This window comes from Neovison vison, chromosome 5 (genome assembly GCF_020171115.1).
Source record: "Neovison vison isolate M4711 chromosome 5, ASM_NN_V1, whole genome shotgun sequence".
Lineage (NCBI taxonomy): Eukaryota > Metazoa > Chordata > Mammalia > Carnivora > Mustelidae > Neogale > Neogale vison.
This window is the reverse complement of record NC_058095.1, coordinates 40,717,769-40,743,508: the sequence shown is the minus strand read 5'-3', so window position 1 is coordinate 40,743,508 and position 25,740 is coordinate 40,717,769. Positions and strand designations below refer to the sequence as shown.

The 25,740-nt window shown below is 43.2% G+C and overlaps 1 protein-coding gene and 1 pseudogene across 3 annotated transcripts; one reads left to right on the top strand and one right to left on the bottom strand.

The window, feature by feature from the left end:
- The first annotated feature begins 359 nt into the window (after window positions 1-359).
- On the top strand, window positions 360-25,740 carry LOC122906554 (phosphatidylcholine transfer protein). 3 transcript variants are annotated; one of them, XM_044248631.1, is made up of 7 exons: window positions 521-609; window positions 5,620-5,747; window positions 16,245-16,362; window positions 19,199-19,278; window positions 22,221-22,392; window positions 23,299-23,366; window positions 24,459-25,740. In XM_044248631.1, the coding sequence occupies exons 3-7, from the start codon at window positions 16,320-16,322 to the stop codon at window positions 24,522-24,524; spliced, it is 429 nt and encodes a 142-aa protein (XP_044104566.1). In that variant the 5' UTR covers window positions 521-609; window positions 5,620-5,747; window positions 16,245-16,319; the 3' UTR covers window positions 24,525-25,740. The 3 variants fall into 3 exon arrangements, with proteins under 3 accessions (XP_044104565.1, XP_044104563.1, XP_044104566.1); XM_044248630.1 differs by lacking the exon at window positions 5,620-5,747 and having other exon boundaries at window positions 360-609; window positions 16,248-16,362; XM_044248628.1 differs by lacking the exon at window positions 5,620-5,747 and having other exon boundaries at window positions 360-609.
- On the bottom strand, window positions 713-15,564 carry LOC122907277 (annotated as a pseudogene).

The following is a 25,740-nucleotide window of genomic DNA, read 5'->3' as shown; positions in this document are numbered from 1 at the left end:
CACCTCCCGAGTGTACCCATCACCTCAGAGGCTTTCCCTATCTTCTTCAGAGAAGATAAAGGAGGGACACTCAAGCAGGTTTGGAGGGTATGGGGGTGGGGAGGAGTATGAGATGGGCTACGGAGAGGTTTCTGAAGTGACATTAGTTTCTTTCATTTCCCTTCTGTCGAGAGGCCTCCTCACCTCCCCAGCCCCTCTGTCCTCCCTCATGATCGAGTCCAATATTTTTCCGATTTTACTTCCCTCCCATCCTTGCAGTCTCCAGCTCAGCCCCGCCCGCCTCTCTGAGCCCGCCCCTCCGTGACCACGCCTCTCCCTAGGCTCCTCCTTCCCCGTAGTCCTGCTAGCTCCCCGTCCTGCCTCTGTTCCCTGCCAATCACGGTGGACCACCCTCTCGGCCCGCCCCGAACGCACACGCCGGAGGTCAGTGGCCTCGGCGGCAGGCGGACAACCCGGGGCGGTGGAAAGATGGAGTGTGCGTTTGGAGGCTTCTCCGAGGAGCAGTTCCAGAAGGCCTGTGACGAGCTCCAGCAGTTCGGGCGGGTTGGGAATGACTGGGAGCTGCTGATGGAGCACGAAGGTTTCAAAATCTACAGGCGGCTGGACGAGGTAGCACCTGGCCCGCTGGAGGAGCCTGGGCTGTAGCTCGCCAGGGGAACGCTTCCCGGGGGGAGTGTGGGGTTCCGGACGCGGAAGTCAGGACCTGAGTTGGTCACGCGGAGCTGGGAGGAGCGAACACAGGGGGCAGCGAACACAGCTGACTGCCCCCTGCCGCTGGGAGGGCATCCAATTCAACCTCAGGTCTGAGGGCCCGAGCACTGCATTTGGCTTTGGATAAAGGAGGGGGAGTGGTCCTCTGGAAGTTAAGCGTGGAGTTAAAACGTGGGTTTCCTGAGTCTTGGCCCCATGCACTTTCCTGCAAGGGACGTAGGTACCCCTCCCGGGTGGGTGCCACTGGTGTGTGTGTGGGGGGACCTTAGGGTTTGCATATAGGTGGCAAGGAGACTGGGCTTCTCGGAGACTGGGTGGGTGTGCAGGATGATCGTGTGAGTGCGGAGCAGCGTGCCTGGGAAGGAAGCTACTGTCATCTCCCATTTTAGTGGCTTGTTTCTGTTCACGGCTGCCGCATCTTTGCAAGATGCACTTAATACATTCGGCTGAAGCTTTAGGAGAAAGATTACTTTAAAGGGCAAGAGGAATGGAGTTGGTTATTAAGCAAGTCGCCAGGTGCTCCCAGAGGCCTTTGAAACCAGGTAGCTAGCTTTGAAGCTAGGTAGCAAGCTATCCAGGTGGAAAGATTGCAGTGCACCTGAGATCTGTTATCAGTTACCCTGTGACAGCAGCTTTATGACGCACAGGTTAAAAAGTCACCTTTAGGCAGGGTAAGTGAAATCAAGGCTTCTTGGCAGAGAAGTAAGGAGGCATTCTGAGTGTGTGTGTAGCAGAGCCACAGGGTGTACAAGATGAACAAGCTCACAGCCCAGAGCAGGCAGAATTAATTACTGAGTGTAATTTCATTCGTTGGCTTGGTGCAAAAATGGACATCATTTCAGACAAAATCCTTTATTCTTCTATTTCATTTTCCTTACCAACCACATTCAGGCATTTGCCAGGTTTTGTCAATGTGACTGCTCAGACATTCTGGTAACTGGCCCACTTCCCTTCCCTCTACTTTTCTTTGTGGCTGCCACTTCGGATGCTACCTCTCACCTAAAATTGCCGTGACCTCTTCAACTAGTTTCCTGGCCTTCCACCTCTCTGATCCCTTCCCTCCTACATGTTACAGTCTGCTCAAGCACCTGAAGGACAACCTGTGGTCTTAACTACTCTGCTTTCAGTGGCACTGTTGGTTGCAGAATTAATGCTAAAACTATCTAGTGTAATAGCTCACACATTGCAGGCTTTCTTATGTTCCAGGAAGTGTTTAAGTGCTTTATAGGTATTGACCTATTCTCCACGTCAGTCTTTTTTTTTTTTTAATTTTTAATTTTATTTAAATTCAAGTTAGTTAATTTTTATATACTGTAGTATTGGTTTCAGGAGAACCATTTAGTAATTTATTTCTCACATGCAACACCCAGTGCTCATCCTAGTAAGTACCCTCCATCACCCATGTAGCCTATCCTCCTACTTACCTCCCCTCCAGCAGCCCCAGTCTCTTAACTACAGACTCTCTTATGGTTTGCCACCCTCTGTTTTTATTTTCCCTTGCCTTTCCCTTTGTTCATCTCTTTTGTTTCTTAAATTCTACATGAATGAAATCTTGATATTTGTCTTTCTCGAACTTATTTCACTTAGCATAATACATTCTAGTTCCATTCATATTGTTGCAAATGGCAAGATTTCATTCTTTTTTTTTTTAACTGCAAAAAAAATTCATTTTACATATTGCTAGCCATGAATTTTTGTCGTTGGTTCACATAAATCTGCCTAGTGCCACTATCTAAGTGGCAGGACCATTTTATGTCCACACTTGTATTTACAAAGAGAATTTTGATGACTTACATAAATGCAACTCTGAGTGGGTTTAACAATGGAGATGCAATCTAACATCCATAATGACAGAAATGTAGGAGAGATGTGTTTTTTTTAAAATATAATTTTTAAATTTTTTTATAACACATAATGTATTATTAGCCCCAGGAGTACAGGTCTGTGAATCGCCTGGTTTACATACTTCACAGCACTCACCATAGCACATACCCTCCCCAATGTCCATAATCCCACCACCCTCTCCCACCCCACCAGCAACCCTCAGTTTGTTTTGTGAGATTAAGAGTCTCTTATGGTTTATCTCCCTCCTGATCTCATCTTGTTTCATTTATTCTTCTCAAACCCCCCAAACCCCCCACATTGCATCTCCACTTCCTCATATCAGGGAGATCATGTGATAGTTGTCTTTCTCCGATTGACTTATTTCGCTCAGCATAATACCCTCTAGTTCCATCCATGTCGGAGAGACGTGTTTTTAATTACCTTTCATTTGCGTGACCTTACTTAAAATATAAATTGATGATTTAGAAGTTCTTAGTCTCCTAAGGAGATTTTCAAAAGCGCTTATAGAAAGAGTTAGTGAGATTTTTAAAAAAACATCTTCCATGTCCACATCCTGTTGTAATTTCTGCACCATTTTTTCTTCCAGGTGCTTTTCTTTGCCTGCAGGAGGGTCCTGGATAAGATGAGTGTTTTGCTTGACTTCTTTGATGTCCTGAACTTTCTCTAATTCTTTATTTTTCTTTAATCCATTCATTATAAATTTAGCTTGGCACTTCTGTTTGATCTCTTCAACTCTCTTTATTGCAACAGTAGTTTTATTCCACAGCTCTCACTGGTATTTGACAGGTTCATTTCTACGTTTTTCAAATTCAAGTAAATTATCCACTGTAAGCTCTTTACCAGCTGCTGTACGGAATGCTGTAGTCCACCTGAACTTGCGAAGATTCTGCTTCTTTTTAAAGTTTTTATGACACTTGGATTTACAGAATCTGAACACCTTGCAGTCGAGAACAAACATCATGCCGTGACTAGAGTACATAGGGCCTGAACAGAAATGACACCTCTCCAAGATTTCATTCTTTTTGGTGGCAAAGTAATAGTTCTTTGTGTATATTTACCACATCTTCTTTGTCCATTCATCAGTCCATGGACATTTGGGCTCTTTCCATATTTTGGCTATATTGATAATGCTGCCGTAGACGTTGGGCTGTATGTGCCTCTTCCAGTCAGCACTTGGTATCTTGTATGAATAGATACCTAGTAGCCTCACATCAGCCTTAATATAAGATACTGTAATTATCACCTTTTTTACCTATATGAAAAGGGGTATGTGGAAAGGTTGATTGCTGAGGGTTTGAATTGGAATCAGAGCTCAGCGGTCTACTTCCATACCTGTGCTATAAATAGGCTCCTTTCTGCTCTCCCTCTCTGAAAGAAGGCAAATGCTGCCACGTAGGCTATATAGATCTTTCTCACCTTATGATGGGTTTACATCCGATAAACCCATCATAAGTTGAAAATATCTTAAGTCAAAAATGCATTTGAGGGGCACCTGGGTGGCTCAGTGGGTTGAAGCCTCTGCCTTCGGCTCCGGTCATGATCCCAGGGTCCTGGGATCGAGCCCCACATCGGGCTCTCTGCTCAGCAGAGAGCCTGCTTCCTCCTCTATTTCTCTCTGCCTGCCTCTCTGCCTACTTGTGGTCTCTGTCTGTCAAATAAATAAATAAAATCTTTTAAAAAAATGCATCTGGGGCGCCTGGGTGGCTCAGTGAGTTAAAGCCTCTGCCTTCAGCTCAGGTCTTGATCCCAGGGTCCTGGGATCGAGCCCCACATCGAGCCTGCTTCCTCCTCTCTCTCTGCCTGCCTCTCTGCCTACTTGTGATCTCTGTCTGTCAAATAAATAAATAAAATCTTTTTAAAAAAATGCATCTGATACACTTCCCCTACTAAACATCATAGCTTAGCCCAGCTGATCCTCACTGTGCTCAGAATGCTTTCATTAACCTACAGTTGGGCTAAAACATCTAACACAAAACCTGTTTTATACTGAAGTGTTGAATATCATGTAATTTATTGAATAGTGTACTGAAAGTGAGAAACAATGATCGTATGGGTGCAGAACAGTTGTATCAGTTGTTGACCCTGTGGCTCACAGCCTCTGCTCAGCAACAGGAGAAGGTACTGTACCACGTATCACTAGCCCTGGGAAAGATCAAAATTCCAAACTCAAAGTACAATTTCTACTGAATTCATATTGCTTTTGTGATTTTGTAAAGTTGGAAAAATGGTAAGCTGTACTGTCAGAAATTGTTGACTGTACTGAACTAGTTGGGTTCCAACTTACATTTCCAGCTTTATGTCCCTGACTCATCTGCACATCCCTGGTCCTCTAGCCAGCCCAGACCACTCTACTCTTTACCCCTCCACCGGATCTGTGCTCTTTTGCTTTTGTGCCTGTGAGCTGAGGCAGTGCCTGGCTTCATACTGTGTATTGTTTTCATTGTGTATTTTTCCGTAGCAGGGCCCGCTTCCCTCTGGTGGGAGGATTTCAGTGGTCTTTAGAATAGCTCCCACCCTTACTAAGCATAGTATATGTCTTATTTCAACCGGCTCTGTGATGGGGGGGGGGTCATGCTACACTGATGTAAATCACAGGTGCTCCCAGGTAACTGCTCTAAAGTTTAAAGGGCCATGGGATTCTCCTAGGTGTGCCCTTGGGCCTCAGCAGCTAGGATGAAGGGCCATCCATGGCCACTTTGAATTCCGTCTGTATTAAAATAGCAAGAGGCTCTGTTGGGTCAGGGTATGAGCCCTTTCCTAGAATCCTTACTGGGTTTTAGCAGCATTATTTGCTCTCTGGCCCACTTTGCTTAAAGCTTCATTTTCTTTCCAGGTTGACTCCCATGTTTTACCTTACTCCCAGAAAGGAATTCCTTCTAATTTCTAGTTAAGAAATCTTTTCCTCTGACTACCACATCTTATCAAAAGTGAAATTACCTTGCCTCACACTCTGGGTAAACCTGCCCCTATCTGCCCCAAAGCCCTTTATCTGTCTTATGCACCAGTGGTGTTTAATTCACTCTTCATGTTACTGTTACATGTCTTTTCTTCTACCCACCCAAGCCATTTTACCCACATGAGTGCATATGGCCGTGGGTCCTCAGGCCAAGGTTCAGCTGGGGGTCAGACCGGAAGACCAGGGCTCCTCTGTCAATCTTCATCTTGATTAATCTACCTGACCATTTGTGCAGGTGAGTCCAGGTAAGGTTTTTTACTATAGTCTTTGTTTTCCAACAACTGGGATAAACAGAGTGGACTTATCTGGGACCCTTTAATGTTGAAGGGCCACCAGGGGGTCCCTAACTTTCGAAGATGCTGTATTAAGCCTTTTTCCTCAACCCCATCAATATCTGCTTTATTCATCCTGTTTCTAAAGAGCCATCTAAAGATTTTGACTCTGTTGAGATGAGTGCCTTGAGTCCCCCGTCTTTCCCCATTTTCTTGTTAATTACTCTAATTTTTTTAAAGATTTTATTTATTCATTTGTCACAGAGAGAGATCACAAGTAGGCAGAGAGGCAGATAGAGAGAGGGGGAAACAGGCTCCCCACTGAGCAGAGAGCCCGATGTGGGGCCTGACCCCGGAACCTGAGACCATGACCCAAGTCGAAGGCAGAGGCATAACCCACTGAGCCACCCAGGCGCCCCTAGTTACTCTAATTTTTCTTGGCATCTGTAAGACCCATAAAGGGAAACTGAGACAGGTAATCTGGTAAATCTTGTTGGGTTGCTTGAGTTTTGCGGGAGTAAATTTACATGTAGTGCCCATGCAAAAGGGACCCTCTTTATCAAAGTGTTTACCATGATTTGTGTAAGGAGCATGTTCTTTTTTTTTTTTTTTTAAGATTTTTATTTATTTATTTATTTGACTGAGAGAGAGAGACAGAGAGAGAGTGCATGCACAAGCAGTGGGGGAGGTGCAGAGGGAGAGGGAGAAGCACACCTCCCACTGAGCAGGGAGTCAGATGCAGGGCTCCATCCCAGGACCCTGGGATTGTGACCTGAGCCAAAAGCAGACACTTAACAGACTGAGCCACCCAGGCGCCCCAAGGACCATATTCTGTAGATGAGTATCCCCATTGTAATAAAGCCAGGCCTACATCTGGATCATGTTTAGCCATTTATGTTGGTCCATCGTGAGCTCTGATGATGATCTTTTATTGCATGTTTTGAAAAGGTTGAAGTAAGTATAGAGGCATTTGAGTTTTCCACTGTAACAATTAAATTATATTTTAGCATTTAAAAAGATTATAGCTTTTTTTAAAAGTAGATAACTAATTCTGAATCATGTTCTTGGACAGATGGCTACTTTTGATATACAATATTTGGATACTTTTTAATTTCCTCCTTTCCTATTAAATCACAGAATTTTTGGACTTTGATAGTTTCTTTGAAACCATTCTGTCCAACACCATCATCTTTTCCGTTCACTTCTTTTCTGTACTCCCTTTGCCTTCTCTGTTTCCATTCTCTTTTCTCTTTTTCTCCTCCCCAGGTAGTAATATGAATAACTTACCTTTACATGGTGATTTAATTTAATGCTGTCTCGTGTTAAGTTTCCTTTATCCCTGTAAACCAATCTGGAAGGTAGGTAGGGACAGGCTTATTTACCTATTTTATAGTTAGAAATAAGACCCAGAGTTGTGACGTGAGCAGCATGAGACCTTGTGACTGGGAACTAGACACGAACCAGCCTACTTTGGTAAGCTCAGCACCAGATTTACAGCTTGGTTCAAGGCAAGAACTACTTTCTGGAGACTGGGGGAAACCAGCCCCAAGCTGCCATGTAGTATTATGGGAAGAACATGGGTTTTGGAAGCAGCTTGTCCTGGGTTAAAATCCCCATTATATCCACTATCATTCATCTTTTCATTCAGAGAATGTTCACCAGATGCCTCCCATCCCTCACAGGCACTGGGGATAAGCAGTGAACAGGAAGACGTGCCCACTGTTTGAACGAATGACACTCACTGATGAGAATAAACGCATGGTATATAATGAAATGTTGGGTGAAAAATGCTATGATTAAAGTAAACTGGGATGAAGGGATAGAAAGGTGGTGTGGGAGTGGTAGCTGTGGGCGATGTGATGTGTTTAAGATAAGGGAATCTGGAGAGCCCCTCTGCAGAGATTAACATTTGAGTGGAGAAAGGAATGAAGTGGGAGATGGCATCATGCAACTTTCTGGAGCAGAAAGGTACCAGACAGTGTTTGTCAAAGCTCACGCACATTAGAATCACCCAGGAAGCTATAAAGACATGACCACCCCATCCTGGAATCCCAGGTTTAATTGATCTGGGTTGGGGCTTGGGTAGTCCTTTGGAAAAATTCCCCTTTCATTATTGGGGCTCATCTACTTTTTCCCCCCTACTTTTGTGCGTGTTTGAAATGCTTCATAATAAAATGATTTGTTGTTGTTGTTTTTAACATTAAGGCTTCCCATGAGATTCAAATGGACATGCTGGGTTTTAAATCATCATGGTGGAGGGAATGCTGAGTGTGAGTCCCTGAGCCAGGCTGAGCTTGCCGTGTTTTCCTGGGAGAGCCAGAAGGATACAGATGGGTAAAGCTAGGGTTGGAGACTAGCCAGGAGCCAGGCCCCACTTTTTAGTAGGGTGATAAAGTTACTTTTTCTTACAAAACAAGGGCAGTATTTACCTTTCAGGATGATACTGACCTTTCAACAGTCATGAAATGAAATGATATACGGCAGTGTGGTACTCAGACTTCAGCATGCAGCAGAATCACCCATAGGGTCTGTTAAAATTAAGCATCCAGACTCCACTCCCAGTTTCTGGTTCAGTGGATTGGTATGGGGCATGAAAGTTTGCATTATATTTCTTTTTTCTTTTTCTGTTGGTGTTTTATTTCTAACCAGTTGCCAAGTGCTGCTGAAGCTACCAGTCCAGGGATTACACTTTGAGTATCACTGATGTATGGGACATCCAGCATGGTGTTGGGGGATGGAGGGTGGGGGTTCTGATGTCAAGAGGAGGGGAGTACCTTATAGAAGAGGTAGAAATGGAAAGGTTAGAGTGGAAAAAAGGAATATTGTAAGACAAAAGCAACGTCCAATTGATGGCTCACTCTTCTTGATTTTTAAGTTAGTGGCCACTTGGGAGTGAATGTTGACCTCTGAGCTGTGCTGAGCAGTCAGTCCTGCGGGTAGAGAAGGGCCACAGGCCACTTACAAAAGCCTTCCCAGTGATCTACAGTCAGGTCTTGTTGGAGCTTTGGGCTGTGTTACCATCCTAGTGGACCTTGTGACATGCCAACAGACAGTCTGAAAGCAGTCTGCAGGGCTTCACATCCTCAATTTAGACCAAGCGAATAGTGGTCTGAGCTGATCTGGTTAATGGCTTGACTTAACATTTATAAGTCTGAATGTGTGGCACTGTGCGAAGGGACTGTCTGCATTGTGCCTCTGTCCTTTCATCGGGTCTTCTAATCAAAGAGTGTGGTGAGGAGCAGACATTCTTTTCCAGGAACTGTTCTTTTCAATGCTGTGCACCTACTGAATTACAAAACCCCAGCACTCTTAGGAAAATTGTGTTTAGCCAGGCTGAGTAAGAGAAAGTCTGGGCTTTCAGAGGGAAACACAGATTAAACTCCCACAAGAACAGATTTATCTCTGTGGATGAAAAGTTTTCAGTACCACCCCCACAGGAGATATCATAATTTGATTTGCGTCATGAGTGCCTCCCAGATGTTAGGACAGTTCTGCCCCTTCTCTCACCCTTCTGCCTCTCTGCTAAGGGAAGAGGAGTTATCACCATGAGTGATAGAACAGTTATTGAACCCGAGACACTTACCAAGTCATATTTTACTAGTGGGCCATGTCTGAGTGCAGAGCACCCATGTGTGGCACGCTTCTACCTGGTAGAGATGGAGGCCAGCTCTTACGCTCTCTTGCTCATACTCTCTCTCCCTCATCCTTTTCCATCTTCCTGAGCACACAACTGGTTGGATGTGTCAGAGCCTCAGGTCTTCCCCTCCTCACTTCTCTCAGGATGAACATGTGGTATGAGACTGTATGAGAATGCTGGTCCCAAGATTTAAATTGGGGGGATGAGAGTAGAGGGGTTAGGACACCCCCTTCTGTCTCTAGATATAAGCCAAGCTTTGTGCCCTTACCCTGTCCTTCATCAAATTCCTATATGGGATTCACAGGAGGTGACTATTAATAAAACTCTGATTGTCATTGGGCCTTGGGCACCCTCTGAGAGGAGAAGTGACTTGTCAGTAAGGATCTGGACATTCTGGATCCTTGGTCATGATACCATACCAATATCAGGGTGAACCAGGGCTGAATTAGAGCAATGGAGAGTGAAATAAGGTTCTTGCTTGGTCTTCCAACCTTCTTTTGACATCAGAGTCACCATGTGTGGGCAGAAGGAGAATTCTAGTGGACCTCCAGTGGGAATAGTTAGTTTTTTCACAAGCTCACCATCCCCTGACATTATTTTGTGAGGCTAGTTTATCCTTCAGAGAAATTATGCAAATGAATATATTCTTTTCTTTCTTTTTTTTAAATTTATTTTGACAGAGACACAGAAGAGGGAACACAAGCAGGGGGAATGGGAGAGGGAGAAGCAGGCTTCCTGCTGGACAGGGAGCCCAACGCGGGGCTCCATCCAGGACCCTGGGATCACAACCTGAGCTGAAGGCAGACGCCTAATGACCGAGCCACTCAGGTGCCCCACAAATGGATATATTCTTGTAAGAAAGGGAGCATCCGGGGCACCTGGGTGGCTCAGTTGGTTGAGTGACTGCCTTCAGCTCAGGTCATGATCCCAGTCCTGGGATCAAATCCTGCATAGAGTTCCCGGCTCTGTGGGGAGTCTGCTTCCCCCTCTGACCTTCTCCCCCTCCTGCTTTCTCTCACTTTCTCTCTCTCCAATGGATAAATAAAATCTTTTAAAAAAATTATATATATAAAAAAGGGAGCATCCATGCAAATGTGAATCTTTGAATTTTAGCCTGGGAGTTTTAGTGTATTTTTAAGACCCTAAAAAGCTTAGAGATAAACCTAACAACCTTATCTTGCCATTTAGTTTAGGATAGGCATGTTTCCATAGCTACCTTTGGGTTAATGAAAAAAAAAACAAAAACAAAAAACAACTCCAAATTATTTGTCCATGTACTCATTCAAGTGGTCTTTAGGACCTGTTGTGTACTTGGCATTATGCTAAGCCTTGGTGATACCTGATGAGTAAGACAAAGTTCATACCTTCAGGAAGCTTCAAGACAATAAAACAGGAATTTTTTTATGTTATGTAGATCTGAGTTCCTTACTTATCATTTTTTTTCTTTGAACATCTTTTTTTTTTTTTTTTAAAGATTCCATCCATTCATCCGACAGACAGAGATCACAAGTAGGCAGAGAGGCAGGCAGAGAGAGAGAGGAGGAAGCAGGCTCCCCGCTCAGCAGAGAGCCCGATGCGGGACTCGATCCCAGGACCCTGAGATCATGACCTGAGCCGAAGGCAGTGGCTTAACCGACTGAGCCACCCAGGCGCCCTCTTTGAACATCTTTTAACATTTCTTCCAGAATAGGTCTCTGCTGATGAATTCCTTCAGTTTTTATTTGTCTGAAAAACTTATTTCTTCTCACTTTTGAAGGACAGATTCATTGGATATAGAATTCAAATTGATGGCTTTTTACTTTCAGTATATTATATATTTTACTCCACTCTTTTTTTTTTTTTAAGATTTTATTTATTTATTTGACAGAGAGAGATCACAAGTAGGCAGAGAGGCAGGCAGAGAGAGAGAGGAGGAAGCAGGCTCTTTTTTTACATGGATGGTTTCTGATGAGATGCCTGGTGTAATCCACATGTTTGTTCCTCTATAGGTCAATTTTCTCTTTTTCTTTTCTAAGTTTGAATAGGATATACTTAAGACTTTTTGGTATTTATCTGGTATGGTGTACTTTATGGGCAGATTTACTTTGAAGGGTGGTCTAAGTCTACATGGTAAACACCCATGTGACTCACAATATAAATATGAATCTTATGACACAAATCTTCCTCTCTTATATGTCTCATCGCAATACCACAGGAAACTGTACTAACAGTAATTCAATGGGGTTTAATTTTCTCACTTAACAAGTAGGGCAGAACTCTAGAAAACCGTATAGGGTTTCCTCAAAAAGTTGAAAATAGAGCTACCCTATGACCCAGCAATCGCACTACTGGATGTTTGCCTTAAAGATACAAATGTAGTGATCCGAAGGGGCACGTGCACCCAATGTTCATAGCAGCGATGTCCACAATAGCCAAACTATGGAAAGAGTCTAGATGTCTATCAACAGATGAATGGATAAAGATGTGGTGTGTGTGTGAGTGTATATACACACACACACACAGGAATACTATGCAGCCACCAAAAAAACCTGAAATCTTGCCACTTGCAACAATGTGGAGGGAACTAGAGGGTATTATGCTGAGTGAAATAAGTCAATCGGAGAAAGACAATTATCATATGATCTCCCTGATAGGAGGAATTTGAGAAACAAGACAGAGGATCATAGGGGAAGGGAGGGGAAAATGAAGCAAGACAAAACCAGAGAGAGAAACAAACCACAAGAGACTCTTAATCTAAGAAAACAAACTGAGGGTTGCTGGAGGGGAGGGGCGTGGGAGGGATGGGGTGGCTGGGTGATGGACATTTGGGAGGGTATGTGCTATGGTGAGCGCTCTGATTTGTGTAAGACTGATCAATCACAGACTTGTAGCCCTGAAACAAATAATACATTATATGTTAATTAAAAAAAAAAAAAAGTAGGGCAGAAGTCAGTGGTTGCTGGCACTGTTGTAGCTGATCAGTGATGCCAGTAAAACGCTTGCGTCTTTTTACTCTTTATCCTCCTGTTGGTTACCTCTTCATTACAAAACAGCTGCTGCAGCTCCAAACATCCATATTCAAACCTGCATAGGAGACCAGCAAAGTTAGCTATGTATACTGCCACAGAGGTTCTCTTAGCAAGAAAGAAGGTACTGTATGCTATGCGAAATCTTCTGTTTCTTCTGGTTCTTGTATTCTACAGAAGATATTTACTGATTCTCTACCACTGAATAATTTTTACTTTATTTATAAATGGAGCATTACAAAAGTATACACCATGTTTTACAACATGATAAAGAAATGGAGACATGCTTAGAAATGGTTTCTGGAGGAACTTCAGGAAAGGCAGTAACCTCTTGCCTAAACTTTTTTGGAATCATTTATTGAAGTACTGGTAATTTTAGAGACATATATGCAGAAAGATTTTATTTCTAATTTTTTTAAATTTAATTTTTTTGTGTGTGCCCCAAAATTCATTGTTTATGCATCACACCCAGTGCTCCATGCAATACGTGCCCTCCTTAATACCCACCACCTGGCTCACCCAACCCCCCACCCCTCTCCCCTCCAAAATTCTGTTTGTTTCTCAGAGTCCACAGTCTCTCATGGTTGTCTCCCCCTCCGATTTCCCCCAGCTCACTTCTCCTCCCCATCTTCCAATTTTAAGGAGACCATACACATCAGTAATAAAAACTGCCCAAATCAAGCTAAGTTTCATCCTTTTCCCTATCAAATTGTTTGTATAAACAATGGTACCCAATCCTTTTGAGATGCTCCTGTGCTACTGGCAAGAGTAAAATTGGTACAAACTTCTTAAAGGTTTCTAAGCATAAAGAACCTTAAAATGGGGCGCCTGGGTGGCTCAGTGGGTTAAAGCCTCTGCCTTCAGCTCAGGTCATGATCTCAGGGTCCTGGGATCGAGTCCCGCATCGGGCTCTCTGCTCAGCAGGGAGCCTGCTTCCTCCTCTCTCTCTCTGCCTGCCTCTCTGCCCACTTGTAATCCCTCTCTGTCAAATAAATAAATAAATAAAATCTTAAAAAAAAAAAAAAAAAGAACCTTAAAATGGTAATAACATCTACCCCCAAACTTCTAAGGAAGTTTTTGTAATGAAAAAATTAGAATTGTGGACAAACTTGGTCCATATGAAACGATAGATTATTCCAGGAATATTTATATTTTAAAAATATTGGGGATGTTGACTCATGAGAAGCATTAAATTAGGTTTGATCTCTCCATAGCTTGTTAAAAATAAGAATACAAGTTCAAACTGTATCATTCCCATTTTGTAACATACACAAGTATTTATGTGCTTAAATATGTCAAATATTAAAGTAGGTCTTTGTGGATTATGGAGTAACGTGCCATTTTTATTTTCCTTACTCTCTTTTTTTGGCATGTTCTACTTCTCCTATAATGAATATTATTTCTACAGTTATAAAAAATTCAGTTTTTAAAGACAATTTGCTGAGATCCTTTGTAGAAAGAAATAATGGGCGAAAAAGTGCCTTGATCCAAGAATTTGGGTGGCCTCTACATTACTTGAAAAGAACATTTAACTGATAAGTGAGGGAAGTGGTACCAAGTATTTTGTTCCTCTGAGTCCTGGCATTTCTCAGTTCTGCCACGAAGGGAGTGTTTAAAGGAAATTGTAACAATAGTTCATTCTTCTGTATTCACGTAAATCACATTGTTCTATTTTTCTCTTCCTAAGAGGGCTTTCTGTTTTTCTTTTTTTGTAAAATGTATAGGACTGAGGTCACTTAGGTCAGTGACTAAATTCAGAAGGGGGAAGGGAACCACTTTAAGGAAACAGTTTGTCTTAATTTATCCACATAACCAGTTAACTCATGTGAGCTGAGATGACCATCTCAACACATATTTATCCCTTTTGCTCAGTCAGTATGTACAGAAAGTGGGGCCCCAATATGTTCGAATAGGGAACTAATGGTTTCTCTTCCAAAGATGATTTATAAGCAAGTGGGTATGTATAAACCCTCACTATCTTCCTGTATGTGTAGGGGAAAGGACAGAAGAGAGAAGGAGATGTTTCTCCTGATGTCTGCCCTTCCTTTGGGGTATCCATGGAAGCGCGTGAGGGGTTCAGATCTACTAGTTTGTCATTTGCTGGTTGGAAACCCTTGGTATAAAGTCATATACTTCTAGATCTGGAAGAATTTTATGAATTCAGTTCCAATGCCATCTTCTATTTCTTACCAGGTATTTTAATGTATCTGTGAGATTCCTGAACTGGGAAGTGTATTTCCCTGGGTTATACTCCCTGAACAAGGAAGCACTTGCAGCCTCAAGATCTCTAGAAAGCTTCACCATGTTACCTCTTGACTTCATGTAACTCTTTGGCATTGGGTTTAAGAGGATAGTTTTATTCATGTTCACTAGTCAATAACATTTCTTTAACACGTGGAATAATGTGTCATTCAGAAAGCATCATTTTTATTTGCTTTTGCATGGAAATTAATCTAAAAGCCTTTGGTTTAATCTTAAGGACAGAGCCTTTAGGCAATGGGAGAGTCAGGAATTGTTAGCTGCTGTTGGACAGATAGTGAAATGTGTAGCATGGCCTACTCCAGCCCAGAACCTCACAGCCTCACCTGAAAAAAAAAAAAGGGGTGGGGGGAGACTCTCTTATACTTTCAAATCTAGAAATTTTTTTTTTCCCCCTGAATAAAGGGGAGTAATGTGATTTGACACTGCTGTTATTTCCTTTATACACAAATTCCTTAAGTAAAAAAGAAGCTGTTGAAAAATTTTGTCTTGGAACTGATAAAAACAACGTGTTGGGTTTCATTATGACCTGTGGATGTCCAAAATAGTAACCTGTCCCCCTGAATGCTAGCTGCCTATATGACACTCTCACTGGAATGTTTAATAAGCATCTCAAACTCAAAAGTAGAATTTTTTATTTCCCCACAGCCCACAAATCACCTCTTCCCAACTTTTCTCTGTCTTAGAACATGGAGCTCCCGTGCTGGGTGTTCAAGCAGAGGTTCTAAGACGTAATTCTTCTTTTTCTCTTTACCCACAGGCAATCTGCCAGCACTTCCTGCTGACATTACTTCTAAATATATCCCTAAATCACTGGACTTCTCTCCATCACATTGTCACCTCCTCGTTCAGATCCCCATCATCTCTTATCTGGACCATTACGCTGGTCTTCAAATCCATCTCCTTGCTCCCTTATGATTACTTTCTACCAAGCAGCAAGAATCGTCTCTTTATTTATTATTCCCCCCAATTAAAGTCACTCATTGGTTTTCCTTAGTAGTTAGAACAAAATCCTTACCCCTTTCCCTGGTTTACAAAGCCTTTTTGAAGTCTGCCTCTCATTACCTCTGTGAACTCAACTCTGACCATTCTCCCCCCATCCATGGTTCTCTGGACCCTGTGACTTTCTGTTCTATCAGCATGCCAGTCCATCAGTCTAAGGGCTTTTTCCCTACCAGGAATGAGTTTTCCTTAATTTTCCATGGCTGGCTGAGAGATAAAGGTTATCTCTCATGGTAGCCTTTCCTGACCACCTAATTACATAGGGAAACCCCTCCCCACCAATCCAGGCACCACTAAATATAGAACTTTTCTAATATTCTATTCAAATTTCCTAGATAGCATTTATAGCCACTACCACCACCAATGTCTACAAGAAAATATAAGACTCATGAGAGAGCAGGAACCTCATCTGCTTTTTCATCATCATGTCACCAAGACCACAGAGGATGTAGTCACTAATGGTGTTGCGCGTACAGCTGTTCTTTATATGCTGTGTAACCCAGCTGTCTGTCAATTTGGGAATCAATAGGTTATTTCTGCCTGTTCTGTTTTTATAGCAGACTGGACTTTATGCGTATAAAGTCTTTGGTATTCTGGATGATTGCCCACCGGCTGTGCTGGCAGATATCTATATGGACTTAGACTACAGAAAGCAGTGGGACCAATATGTTAAAGGTGAGTGACACTTATTTTTTTTTAAAGATTTTATTTATTTATTTGGCAGAGAGAGAGGAACAGAGATCATAAGTAGAGGGAGGCAGTCAGAGAGAGAAGGGGAAGCAGGCTCCCTGCTGAGCAGAGAGCCCCATGCAGGGCTCGATCCCAGGACCCCGAGATCATGACCTGAGCCAAAAGCAGAGGCTTAATCCACTGAGCCACCCAGGCGCCCCGACTTACTGTTTTTTAAAGTCATATAGAAAGTAGAATCTGTTGTTACTCTAGCCAGTAGAAAGCAACCGGTTTAATCTCTACTGTTTCATTTTTAATTTTGGCATGAAAGTCTTGAATCCTAGGCTGAAACATGTCTTTATGATTCCTTGCATACTCTCAAATGCCATTCTTCAGTTTGCTCCAAGGCCTACTTTGTTCTCACTGTAATTTTGTCATCAACCCATATATCCAAGTAGTCACACAAGGCTTCTTGGAGGAGGTAGTGTCCAAGCTTTGTTTTGGAAGTTGAATCAAAGTTTTATAAACAACAGGAATGCAAGCAACAACAACAACAACAAACACAAAACAAGAACACGTATAGGAGAGAAGGTGAGAAGCTGAGAGGGTAAAGGGGTGAGTGGTTCGAGGCCATTTGAGGCCCAGGGAAGATCATGAGTAAAGCAAGGAAGGCATGAAACAGCACGGCATGTTAAAAAACTGAGCAATTTGGTTTTATTGGGTTGTTGGGGTAGCAGAATCTAGAGCTAGGGTGCGAGAAAGGTCAGATCCCCAGGGGCCCATCTTGGTCACCAGGCTACAATGCTTAGATTTGATCCTGAAAGTGATGGACAACTAGCAAAGGCATGAAAGAGGTGATCCTCCTGTCACTTAGAGCTGGCTTGGCGTCCACCATTCAGTCATGGAGGACTAGAACTGCAGAACTAGCCCTGGGGCACTGAAAAGATTCTTGCCAGAGTCAGGATGCTTGGTTGCAAGCAACAAGAACTTAACAAATGCCAGTGTGAGAAAAGGAAAAAGAGTATCAGCTCATGGCATTAAAAAGTCCAGGGGTTTCTGACCTCCAGGACACTGCATCTAATGTTTAAATGCTTTCTCCATCTGGATTTAATTTTCTTCTGAGTTGACCCAGTTCTCAGGCAGATTGTTATATCATGGCAAATACGGCCCCCAGATGATCCAGACTTATAGTCTCACCATATAAATAACCCCACAGGAACAGAAATGAACATTCCACTTTTCTACTCATGGTAGCCAGATTCCCACAATTTGCTGTCATGGCATCCTGTAGATGTTTGTCATGGTTTTGCTCTCTTAGTGTTTTCAAATACCATTCCTGTCTGGGGTGAATTGTGATGTTCCTCTGTTTAGGGAAGAAGCCAGATGTTCTCCGTCCCAGTCTCCTTAGCAGCCATGGTTCAGTGGTGTAATACAGATGTTGCCCATAAGACAACATGCAGCTTCAATTTGAGAGAGCACAACATGAGCAAGCGGGGAGCATCATGATCAATTTCCTGGTGATCGTAGGGCTAAGGTATCTGATGTTGGGGGAGATACCACAGAGCCTAGCCATTCACGCTAGGGTGTCTAGTCTAGTCACAACAGTAGCTTGGCTTCTCTGGTACAGTCCTTAGGTTCTAAGCCCAACTCTGATCCTTCTAGATATTTGTGAGTTACCTGAGAGCCTTTACTGAACCACTTTTTGGCCCAAACTTTGTTAGAGTGACAAGGCTAGACTCTGGCCAGACGCACCATCCCTGAACAAATGACTGGGCCATGTCTTGCTCATTTTCCCAGCCCTGAAATTAATGCTGAGCGAGTCCTGCTTAAACTACATAGTAAGGAGGAGGGGAAGGATGATTCCCTGGGGGAGAATTGGGATTGCTGGTCCAGGAAAGGGGAGGTGAGGCTGAGCGTGCAAAGGTAACATGTCCACTTCTCCCTTCCTCTCAAGGGCTGCTGTTAGCCTCCTGTGGCACCAGTGCCCTGGCAAGCTCTTTAATCCATGACTTGCTTCTAATAGATTTTCTTTAAAAAGCTGAATTAAATAATGCATTTCCCCTTCAGGAGCTCCTCAAGTGGTTCTCATGGTTACTTCAGCAGCCTTGACTTAGTTTCTTCTCTAAATGGTTAGTTTGAAGCTTACTGCACAGCTTGGGGTCAGAGGGTGTGCTTGTCATTGAATTCCTTTGCTTTCTCCAACTGAGAGTCGGCTGCTATTTGCACATAATATAATGATGGAATATTAAGAAATTCTGGTCCTTATAGCTGTGGTAAAATGTAAAGAAATAGGAGAGAAGGAAGACACCCAGGGTTTGCCACAGTTACGCCACTTTCTAGTTGTTTAGGAAGGATACTGCCATCCCTGGAACCTTCTTTTCCCAGCTGAACACACTGGACTGGGTGACTCAGTCCCAGGCTAGTTGTAAAAGATCAAGAAATCTAAAGAGAGAAGGTCTTAAAAGCAAAACTATTGGGATTCTAGTGACATCTGGTGGTTGCCCTGATTTTAAAACCTGAACATTCATTTTTGGATGCCTGGTTTTGTTTTATTGCGTTCTTTTTTGGGGATCTTGCTTGTGCTATACAGTGCACGTGTTTTGCTGAGTTGTTTTATTTTTATTTTATTTTATTTTTTTATTTTTTATTTTTTTATTGTGTTTTTATGTCTACCAGACTCTGCTGTTGGGCAATAAACTTTCGGCATTAATGAATGTCTGATTTTTTCTAGAATTCTGTGCCTTATGAGTTAGTGGTTTATCATATCCTCAGAGGTCATCATACCTAGGCTTAATTGGAGCCCAGAAGCTCCAGATACATTAACTTCTTTTGTTCTCCTTAGAACTCTATGAAAACGAATACAATGGAGAAACCGTGGTCTACTGGCAAGTGAAGTACCCTTTTCCCATGTCCAACAGAGACGTATCCTTCCTACTTGGCTTTCTAAGTGTTTCTTGTGCCCCTTGGTCATAGCCCAATGGTAGCATGCCCAGCAGGTGTGGACAGCATTGTCCTTGATTCTTGTAGAAGCATATGCTAAAACTGTTGCTTCTTATGTGACTTTTGGAGACCTCAGTGTGTGTGATGTCTGGGCTTGACCATGTGGAGCCTCTGTGATTGTGGTCCTGGAGGGCAGCTCAAACTTTCCTGAGAGGTGTTCTAAGACTTGAAATTTTGGGGCCACAGAATTGGGGACCTGGAAAGAACTTTTTATAGAGTGTTTAATACATTCCCTCAATCCAGAGGTAGAAGTGGGCACCCAGAGAGATAAAGTGATGGAGGCATAAGTATAGATGATTGGCCAAGTGGGAACTCGAATTCAGGCCCCACTTTCCAGCTCTCCCCTTCTCCCCTCCTGTTTTATTGATCCCACATGATCCCTACTTGACTGTTGGCTCTGCAGATTGGGTGTATGTTTCTTCCCCTCATTTACCATTAAAACAGTTGAATGGACTGTGGGAAGTTTTAGCTAACATTCCAAGGTTCTAAGAAGCCCTCTCAGGACTAGCCTAGGAAGGGGGATGCAAATCTGAGGACAAGCAGGGAGGGGGCAGGGTGACTGATAGGTGAGATTTCCACTCCTTCACTGTCCTCTTCAATCACAGCAGCAGAGTATGTCATACGCTGAATTTCCACAGAAGATCCTGTCAACAAAGGGTTGTGTGGATTAAAAAAAAAAGTTTGGAAACCACCCAACTGGATGATCACTGGGATCTCTTCTAGCTTTAGCTTTGTATAAGTCTGTATTTCCTACATAATTATTCTCTGGAAAGAGAAGGAGAGTGTTGCTGTGTTTTATGTATATTGTTTGCATGTGTTTTTGTGTCTAAGTCTATGTGTTTTCCTTGGTCCCAACTAGATTATAAACTCCATAAGGGCTTATTTCTTGTTCACATACTGCTAGGTAGTTTGTACAACATATGGTATGTATTTCAACCAATTGTGGATTAAGTAATCCTTCAGATTTTATGTGGTTTTCCCTGATCCTGCCAACATCTGTGCAAAGTAAGAACCATCATCCTCATTTCACAGTTAAGGAAACTGAGGCAAAGAGAAGTCCAGAACTTTGCTCTGGTTAACAACTAGTGGGTGGCAGAGGTAGGTTTGGAAGCACATCCAGTTATTTCCAGAGGTGGTGACCTTGATCAGGCAGTGACCATGATCCCATCTCTCTGACTTCAGTGTGACACTGATGGTTAGGTGTTAGGGGTAGATACTTGGGACTACTTCAAGTTCTATATATTTGGTTTTCCAATACCACACAATCTGATGATGAGTTTTTTAACCTTTCTATGTGCATGTCTCTCCACTAGTGGTTAAATTTTTGAGAACAGAGAATAGTGCAAAGGAAAAGAACATTCGTTTGGAACCAAAGATCCCAGACTGAAAGTGAGCTCATTCTCTGATTTGTTGTGTGACTTTGGAAGTCCCTTCACTTCTCTGGGCCTCAGTGAACTGGTGGTTCTCTGGTCATAAGCCCTCTGGTAGGCTGGACCTTCCAACTTTTTGAAGACTCTGCCAAGTTTTAATCAATACATCAGGTTGATTTTTCCTCAATGAAGTGTCAGGTGATACCTGTCACATGAGATGAGCAAGTTTTGAGAAAAAGTGGGACAATTTTTGTTTTGAGGAAAATGTAAAAGGTCTTGATGTCAGAAATCCAGAGCCAAAGAAACATCATATCTCCCGCAAAACATTTAAGAACTTTACTTGTATGTCCCCAGAGTCGGGGGCAGTAGCATATCCTGCAGGGTGCCTGAGTGAGGGCTGGGACCCGTGGGTGCTGCAGAGATTCTGCGGTGGCATGGGGCTATGGTTGCTGCTGTTACAGTGAGTGTATTACGTAATACTTAGAGTTTTAAAAAAAAATATTATTGTTTAGGCTTTGAATTCCTTCAGAATGCCTAAAATTCTGTTGAGGTCTGTCCAGCTATGAAAGTCTAGCTAGGTTTCAGAGCCAGATCTGGGTTTGCACTCAGGTTCCAGTTGAGCGATGGGATCTTTGGCAAATTTCTTTACTTCTTGGAGCTTTAATATTGTTATCTGTAAGATGAGGATACTTACACCAAATTCAGAGGGACCTTTTCAGAATCAAAACTGATGCTATATGTAAGGCTTATGGTAAGGGCTTAATAGATGGTAACTCTCACTGTTTCTTAGGAGTCACTTGCCTTCCCTATTATAGTACCATAGACATAGTGAGTGCTCTGTGTTTATAGAGATGAAATGGCTTGGTTATTCTTGGTTAACCAATGTTAACCCAGAGAGGACTTCTGCTTACTGAATACTCAGGTTCTCATGCTCTTCCTCTGACCACTAGGTGTAAGTAACATTGCTTGACCATCTTCTGTGCATAGAGGTCACTAACCAGAGCTTTGCGGGAGGGCAGGACAAAGTGAAATGACTATAGTGTTTATCGAGTACTTGTTCTGCCCCAGTCTTTCTCCAGTGCCCCCACTAAGCTTGCCTGCTGGGGAATATAGCCCCCTTTCCCTACAGAGGGAAACTCAGCTTCAGAAAGGTTGAGTAACAAATGCAGAATCACACCGTTGGTGAGCAAGCAGTCCCTCGTATCTCATAGTGCCTTCTTAGAGAAAGGAGGAGTAGTTTCCCTATATAATTGAAAGCCTCAAGGAATCATTCCCAAGTAGGTAATGCATGCTGTCAAATGAGAATATCAGGTTGTATGGGGCCTGTCTTTCAGTGCAGGTAGGGACACAGGGCTGAGAAATGGAGGAACCATTAAAGGGAGCAAGGGCCAGTTGGGAGGAATAGAATCATCTCACTTTGCTTCTGGCTTGTAGGGTTTCCTTTTGTTCATCTGAAATGCTGGCATTGATATCATGCCTTGACTAACAGCATAGTACATCTACATCCGGCAGCGGCGAGACCTGGACATGGACGGGCAGAAGATCCATGTAGTCCTGGCCCAGAGCACCTCTGTGCCACAGATTCCTGAGAGGTCTGGTGTGATCCGGGTGAATCAGTATAAGCAGAGCCTGGTGATCAAGAGTGATGGCAAGAAAGGGAGCAAAGGTAAAGCTGGGGAGCATGTTGGCAAAGCAGCTGGGGCCACCATATGTAGGCCATACTGACTGTTAGGCATGTAAAATGCATGATGCTTATTCTCTGAGGTCAGAGAACAGGCATGAGTATAAAACAAATAAGGAATCAAAACCTGGGGAAAGACTTAGTTCACCCCTAGAAACCTGGCTTGAGTGTACGGTAGATGTTTAAATCTGACTCAGCCCATTCTTTATTGACTCTTGCATTGCCCAGAGGAAATCAAACCATGAGAAATTCACTTCAGGCTAGTTGTGGGGATACATACATCAGGCTTCAGGGGTGGGGTGCAAGGGGGCTGGCATGACTGCCCCTGAGGACAGAGCTCCTGCTCAGCAGACTCAGGACCTGCCTGCCTCGAGTTCCAGCCGCACAGAGAAAAGCTGTGAGTAGAGCAGGGGCAGCCAGCCACTCGCCCTACGGGAATCAGTATGGCTTTGTGTGTGAGGCAATGTCTGAACCATAATACTGAAGCTGTTCAGATCTCTCACCTTGGACATGCCACCCAAATGCTCTGAGTCTTCATGTTGTCCTTTATAAGTGGGGGTTTAATCTTACCAACTCCCTTGTACTATTAAGATAATTAATGAGAGAAATAATTAAATGAGAGACTATATCCAAGTGTCTAGCACTTGACAGGCATTTAATAAGTAGCAGCAAAATGTGCATGTGGCTATGTTTTCAAAACTGTGTGTGTATATATACACCCACACACATACATACATACATATTCTGGGAGGCAAGGCAGAGGAGAGAAGTTCTCCTGAATCCCATGTTCCCTCCCTCCTTACTTTTGGGACCTGAAGATAGAGGGGGAATCTTTGCAGGGTTTATTGTTGTCTTTCTAACATTTCTCCTCCTCCTGATTTTCCTTTCTAGTTTTCATGTATTACTTCGATAACCCGGGTGGCCAAATTCCTTCCTGGCTCATTAATTGGGTCGCCAAGGTGAGATCCCAGGAGGCAGGCGGGGGGAAGTGTGTTTGACAAATGTTGACTTAGCTCACAGGGCTGTCAGACAGAAGAGACACTGTGTCTCCGGCCTAACGAGGCTCTTTTATGAAGCACCTTGGTTGAGTGACTACAGTTGGGACTAAGGTTGCCAACACCCAGGATGTGAAGGCTGGGACGAAAGAGAAGAATCCTTAGCTGGAATGTTAGACCCTTCCTACCAGCAAGACCCTGCCAGGATCACACTCTGTATCCTCTGGATAGTAGCCTTTTCCTTGTAGGAAAAATGAAAAATGGTGCCTTTTGAACCTCTGTCTGCTTCTGGAGGGAGGAATCTGACGGGCACCTGGCTCAAGAGACAACCAGATGTGTCCAAGCTTGGAAGCCTCCAGTTTTGTTATTGTTTTGTTTCTCTGTAAGGAGAGGGGACTGCAGTAGGGGCCAGATTGCTGGAGACTGCCGGAGAACCTGGCTTTATGGGAACCATTCAATGCTTTGTAGGAGTCCTACTTACTGCCCAGAGGGCTCAGCACATTCCCTGGGAGAGTGCAAAGCACACAGGCTTTGAGTCAAACACGTGTGATTTTGAGTCCTTGTCCTGCTTCTGTCTGTATAATCTAGGGAAGCTGTTGATTTCTTCCCTGTGGAAAATGGGGACGGGTATTACCACCCTGTAGAGTAGTGGCAAGTAAGGAAGTATCTGGGGAATGTCTTGCACAATGCTCAGCATGAACTAAGAAATAACATAGTCTACCCTTTGCCCCATACCCTCACCATTTCCTAATTCTGTAAAAGAAGTCCTTTCTATGATTACTAGGTTAGAATCCCAAAAGTCCAACCCAATACCATTTCCTGTGTTTTTTCTTTTCAAAAAATAGTCTCTCTAAATCATCTTATCTTTTTACTAGCAAAAACCAAGATATGTAACAGTGTCTCACCTGTGCCTTGGGTCTTCTGTCATGTTCTGCAGAAATCGGACAGTCATATTTATCATTCTCAGAGTCATCTTTGTTTACCTTTGCCATAGCCTAAAGAATCAGGAGTAATGACCGTGAAGACATAGAAGTGACAGTCTCCTTTGTTTTGTAGAATGGTGTTCCTAACTTCTTGAAGGATATAGCAAAAGCCTGTCAGAAATACCGCAAGAAAACCTAAGAAAGGAAATTGTGTGTCCACGGAACGATGATCTGGGAGTGCCACAGCCCATCGACGCTCAGCTTTCCTTTCACTTTTCTGTCTTCAGAGGCCTGCACACTGTCCTGCACGTCGTCCCTGTCCCTGAGTGTGTTTGCCTGACGCCTGGCTTCCTTTCCCACTCCCCACCCTGGGACTGGCTGCCTTCTCCCACTATTGAATATGGGTCAGATTAGGGAAACTTTTGCTTGTTTATTTTTAAAAAGGGAAGTCCTCAATAGAGAACACAGTCATTCCATTGTGCCATTTCAGGGGATGGTGGGCGGAGGAACCATGACAATGCAAGAGCAGCCGATCCTGCAGAGCTGGCTCCTTCCCGGAATGTGGCTTCTTGAAACCCAGAGGGGGCTGCTGGGAGCCCCTTCCCCTTCAAAATGGACTGTCTGTGCACCAACACTGGAAGACACTGGCTGATGTCCGTATGCCTTATGCTTTCGTGTGCTGATCTGGCTGGGGTTTGAGGTGATAATCCAGGAAGTGTCTCTGCCGTTCCTACTTGTCAAGGAGGATCATGAGCTGTTCTGACTTCAAACCATTCTGAAAAACACTGCAGGCCTGGCTAAGCACTAAATGTATATGTGCTGCCGAAGCGAGCACGTGGCTAAGCACTAAATGTAATGACCATTTTTTCTCATCATCTGTATCTGGATTTCTTTTTCCCACATCCACTAGTACTAACTCTGCATTTTATTGGAAACTGAGGCATCATGACAACTCTGACAGTTAGTAAAAGTCAAGATGCTCTCACACAGCACTGTGATAAAGTGTCTTTCTAGGCAATAAAATGAATTTCCCTTCTAGAATGTTTAGCGATATTGAACAGATAATAGTTCATAGTCAGGGAAATATTAATTAGTGGATTAATTGACTCTACACTTTTTCTCAGGAATTCTACCTAAGTTGCCTGTCTCTTCTACTACTAAAAGACTTCCTGTTTTCTGTTTTCTTCTGAATTTTGGTAAGGCAAAATATTCTGTGGCTAAAAGCACAGCCTTCATGATCTCAGGGAATAATTTTAACCACTGTGTGATGGCACTTTCCTTAATTAGAGGTCACAGAAATTAAGGATGTAAATCCAGAAGCAGAGGATTTATTAAAATGGAATACATCAGATTGTATGTCTGCTCTCTGGGAAAAATAAATTGAATACCAATAAATACAGAATGACTTAAAAATA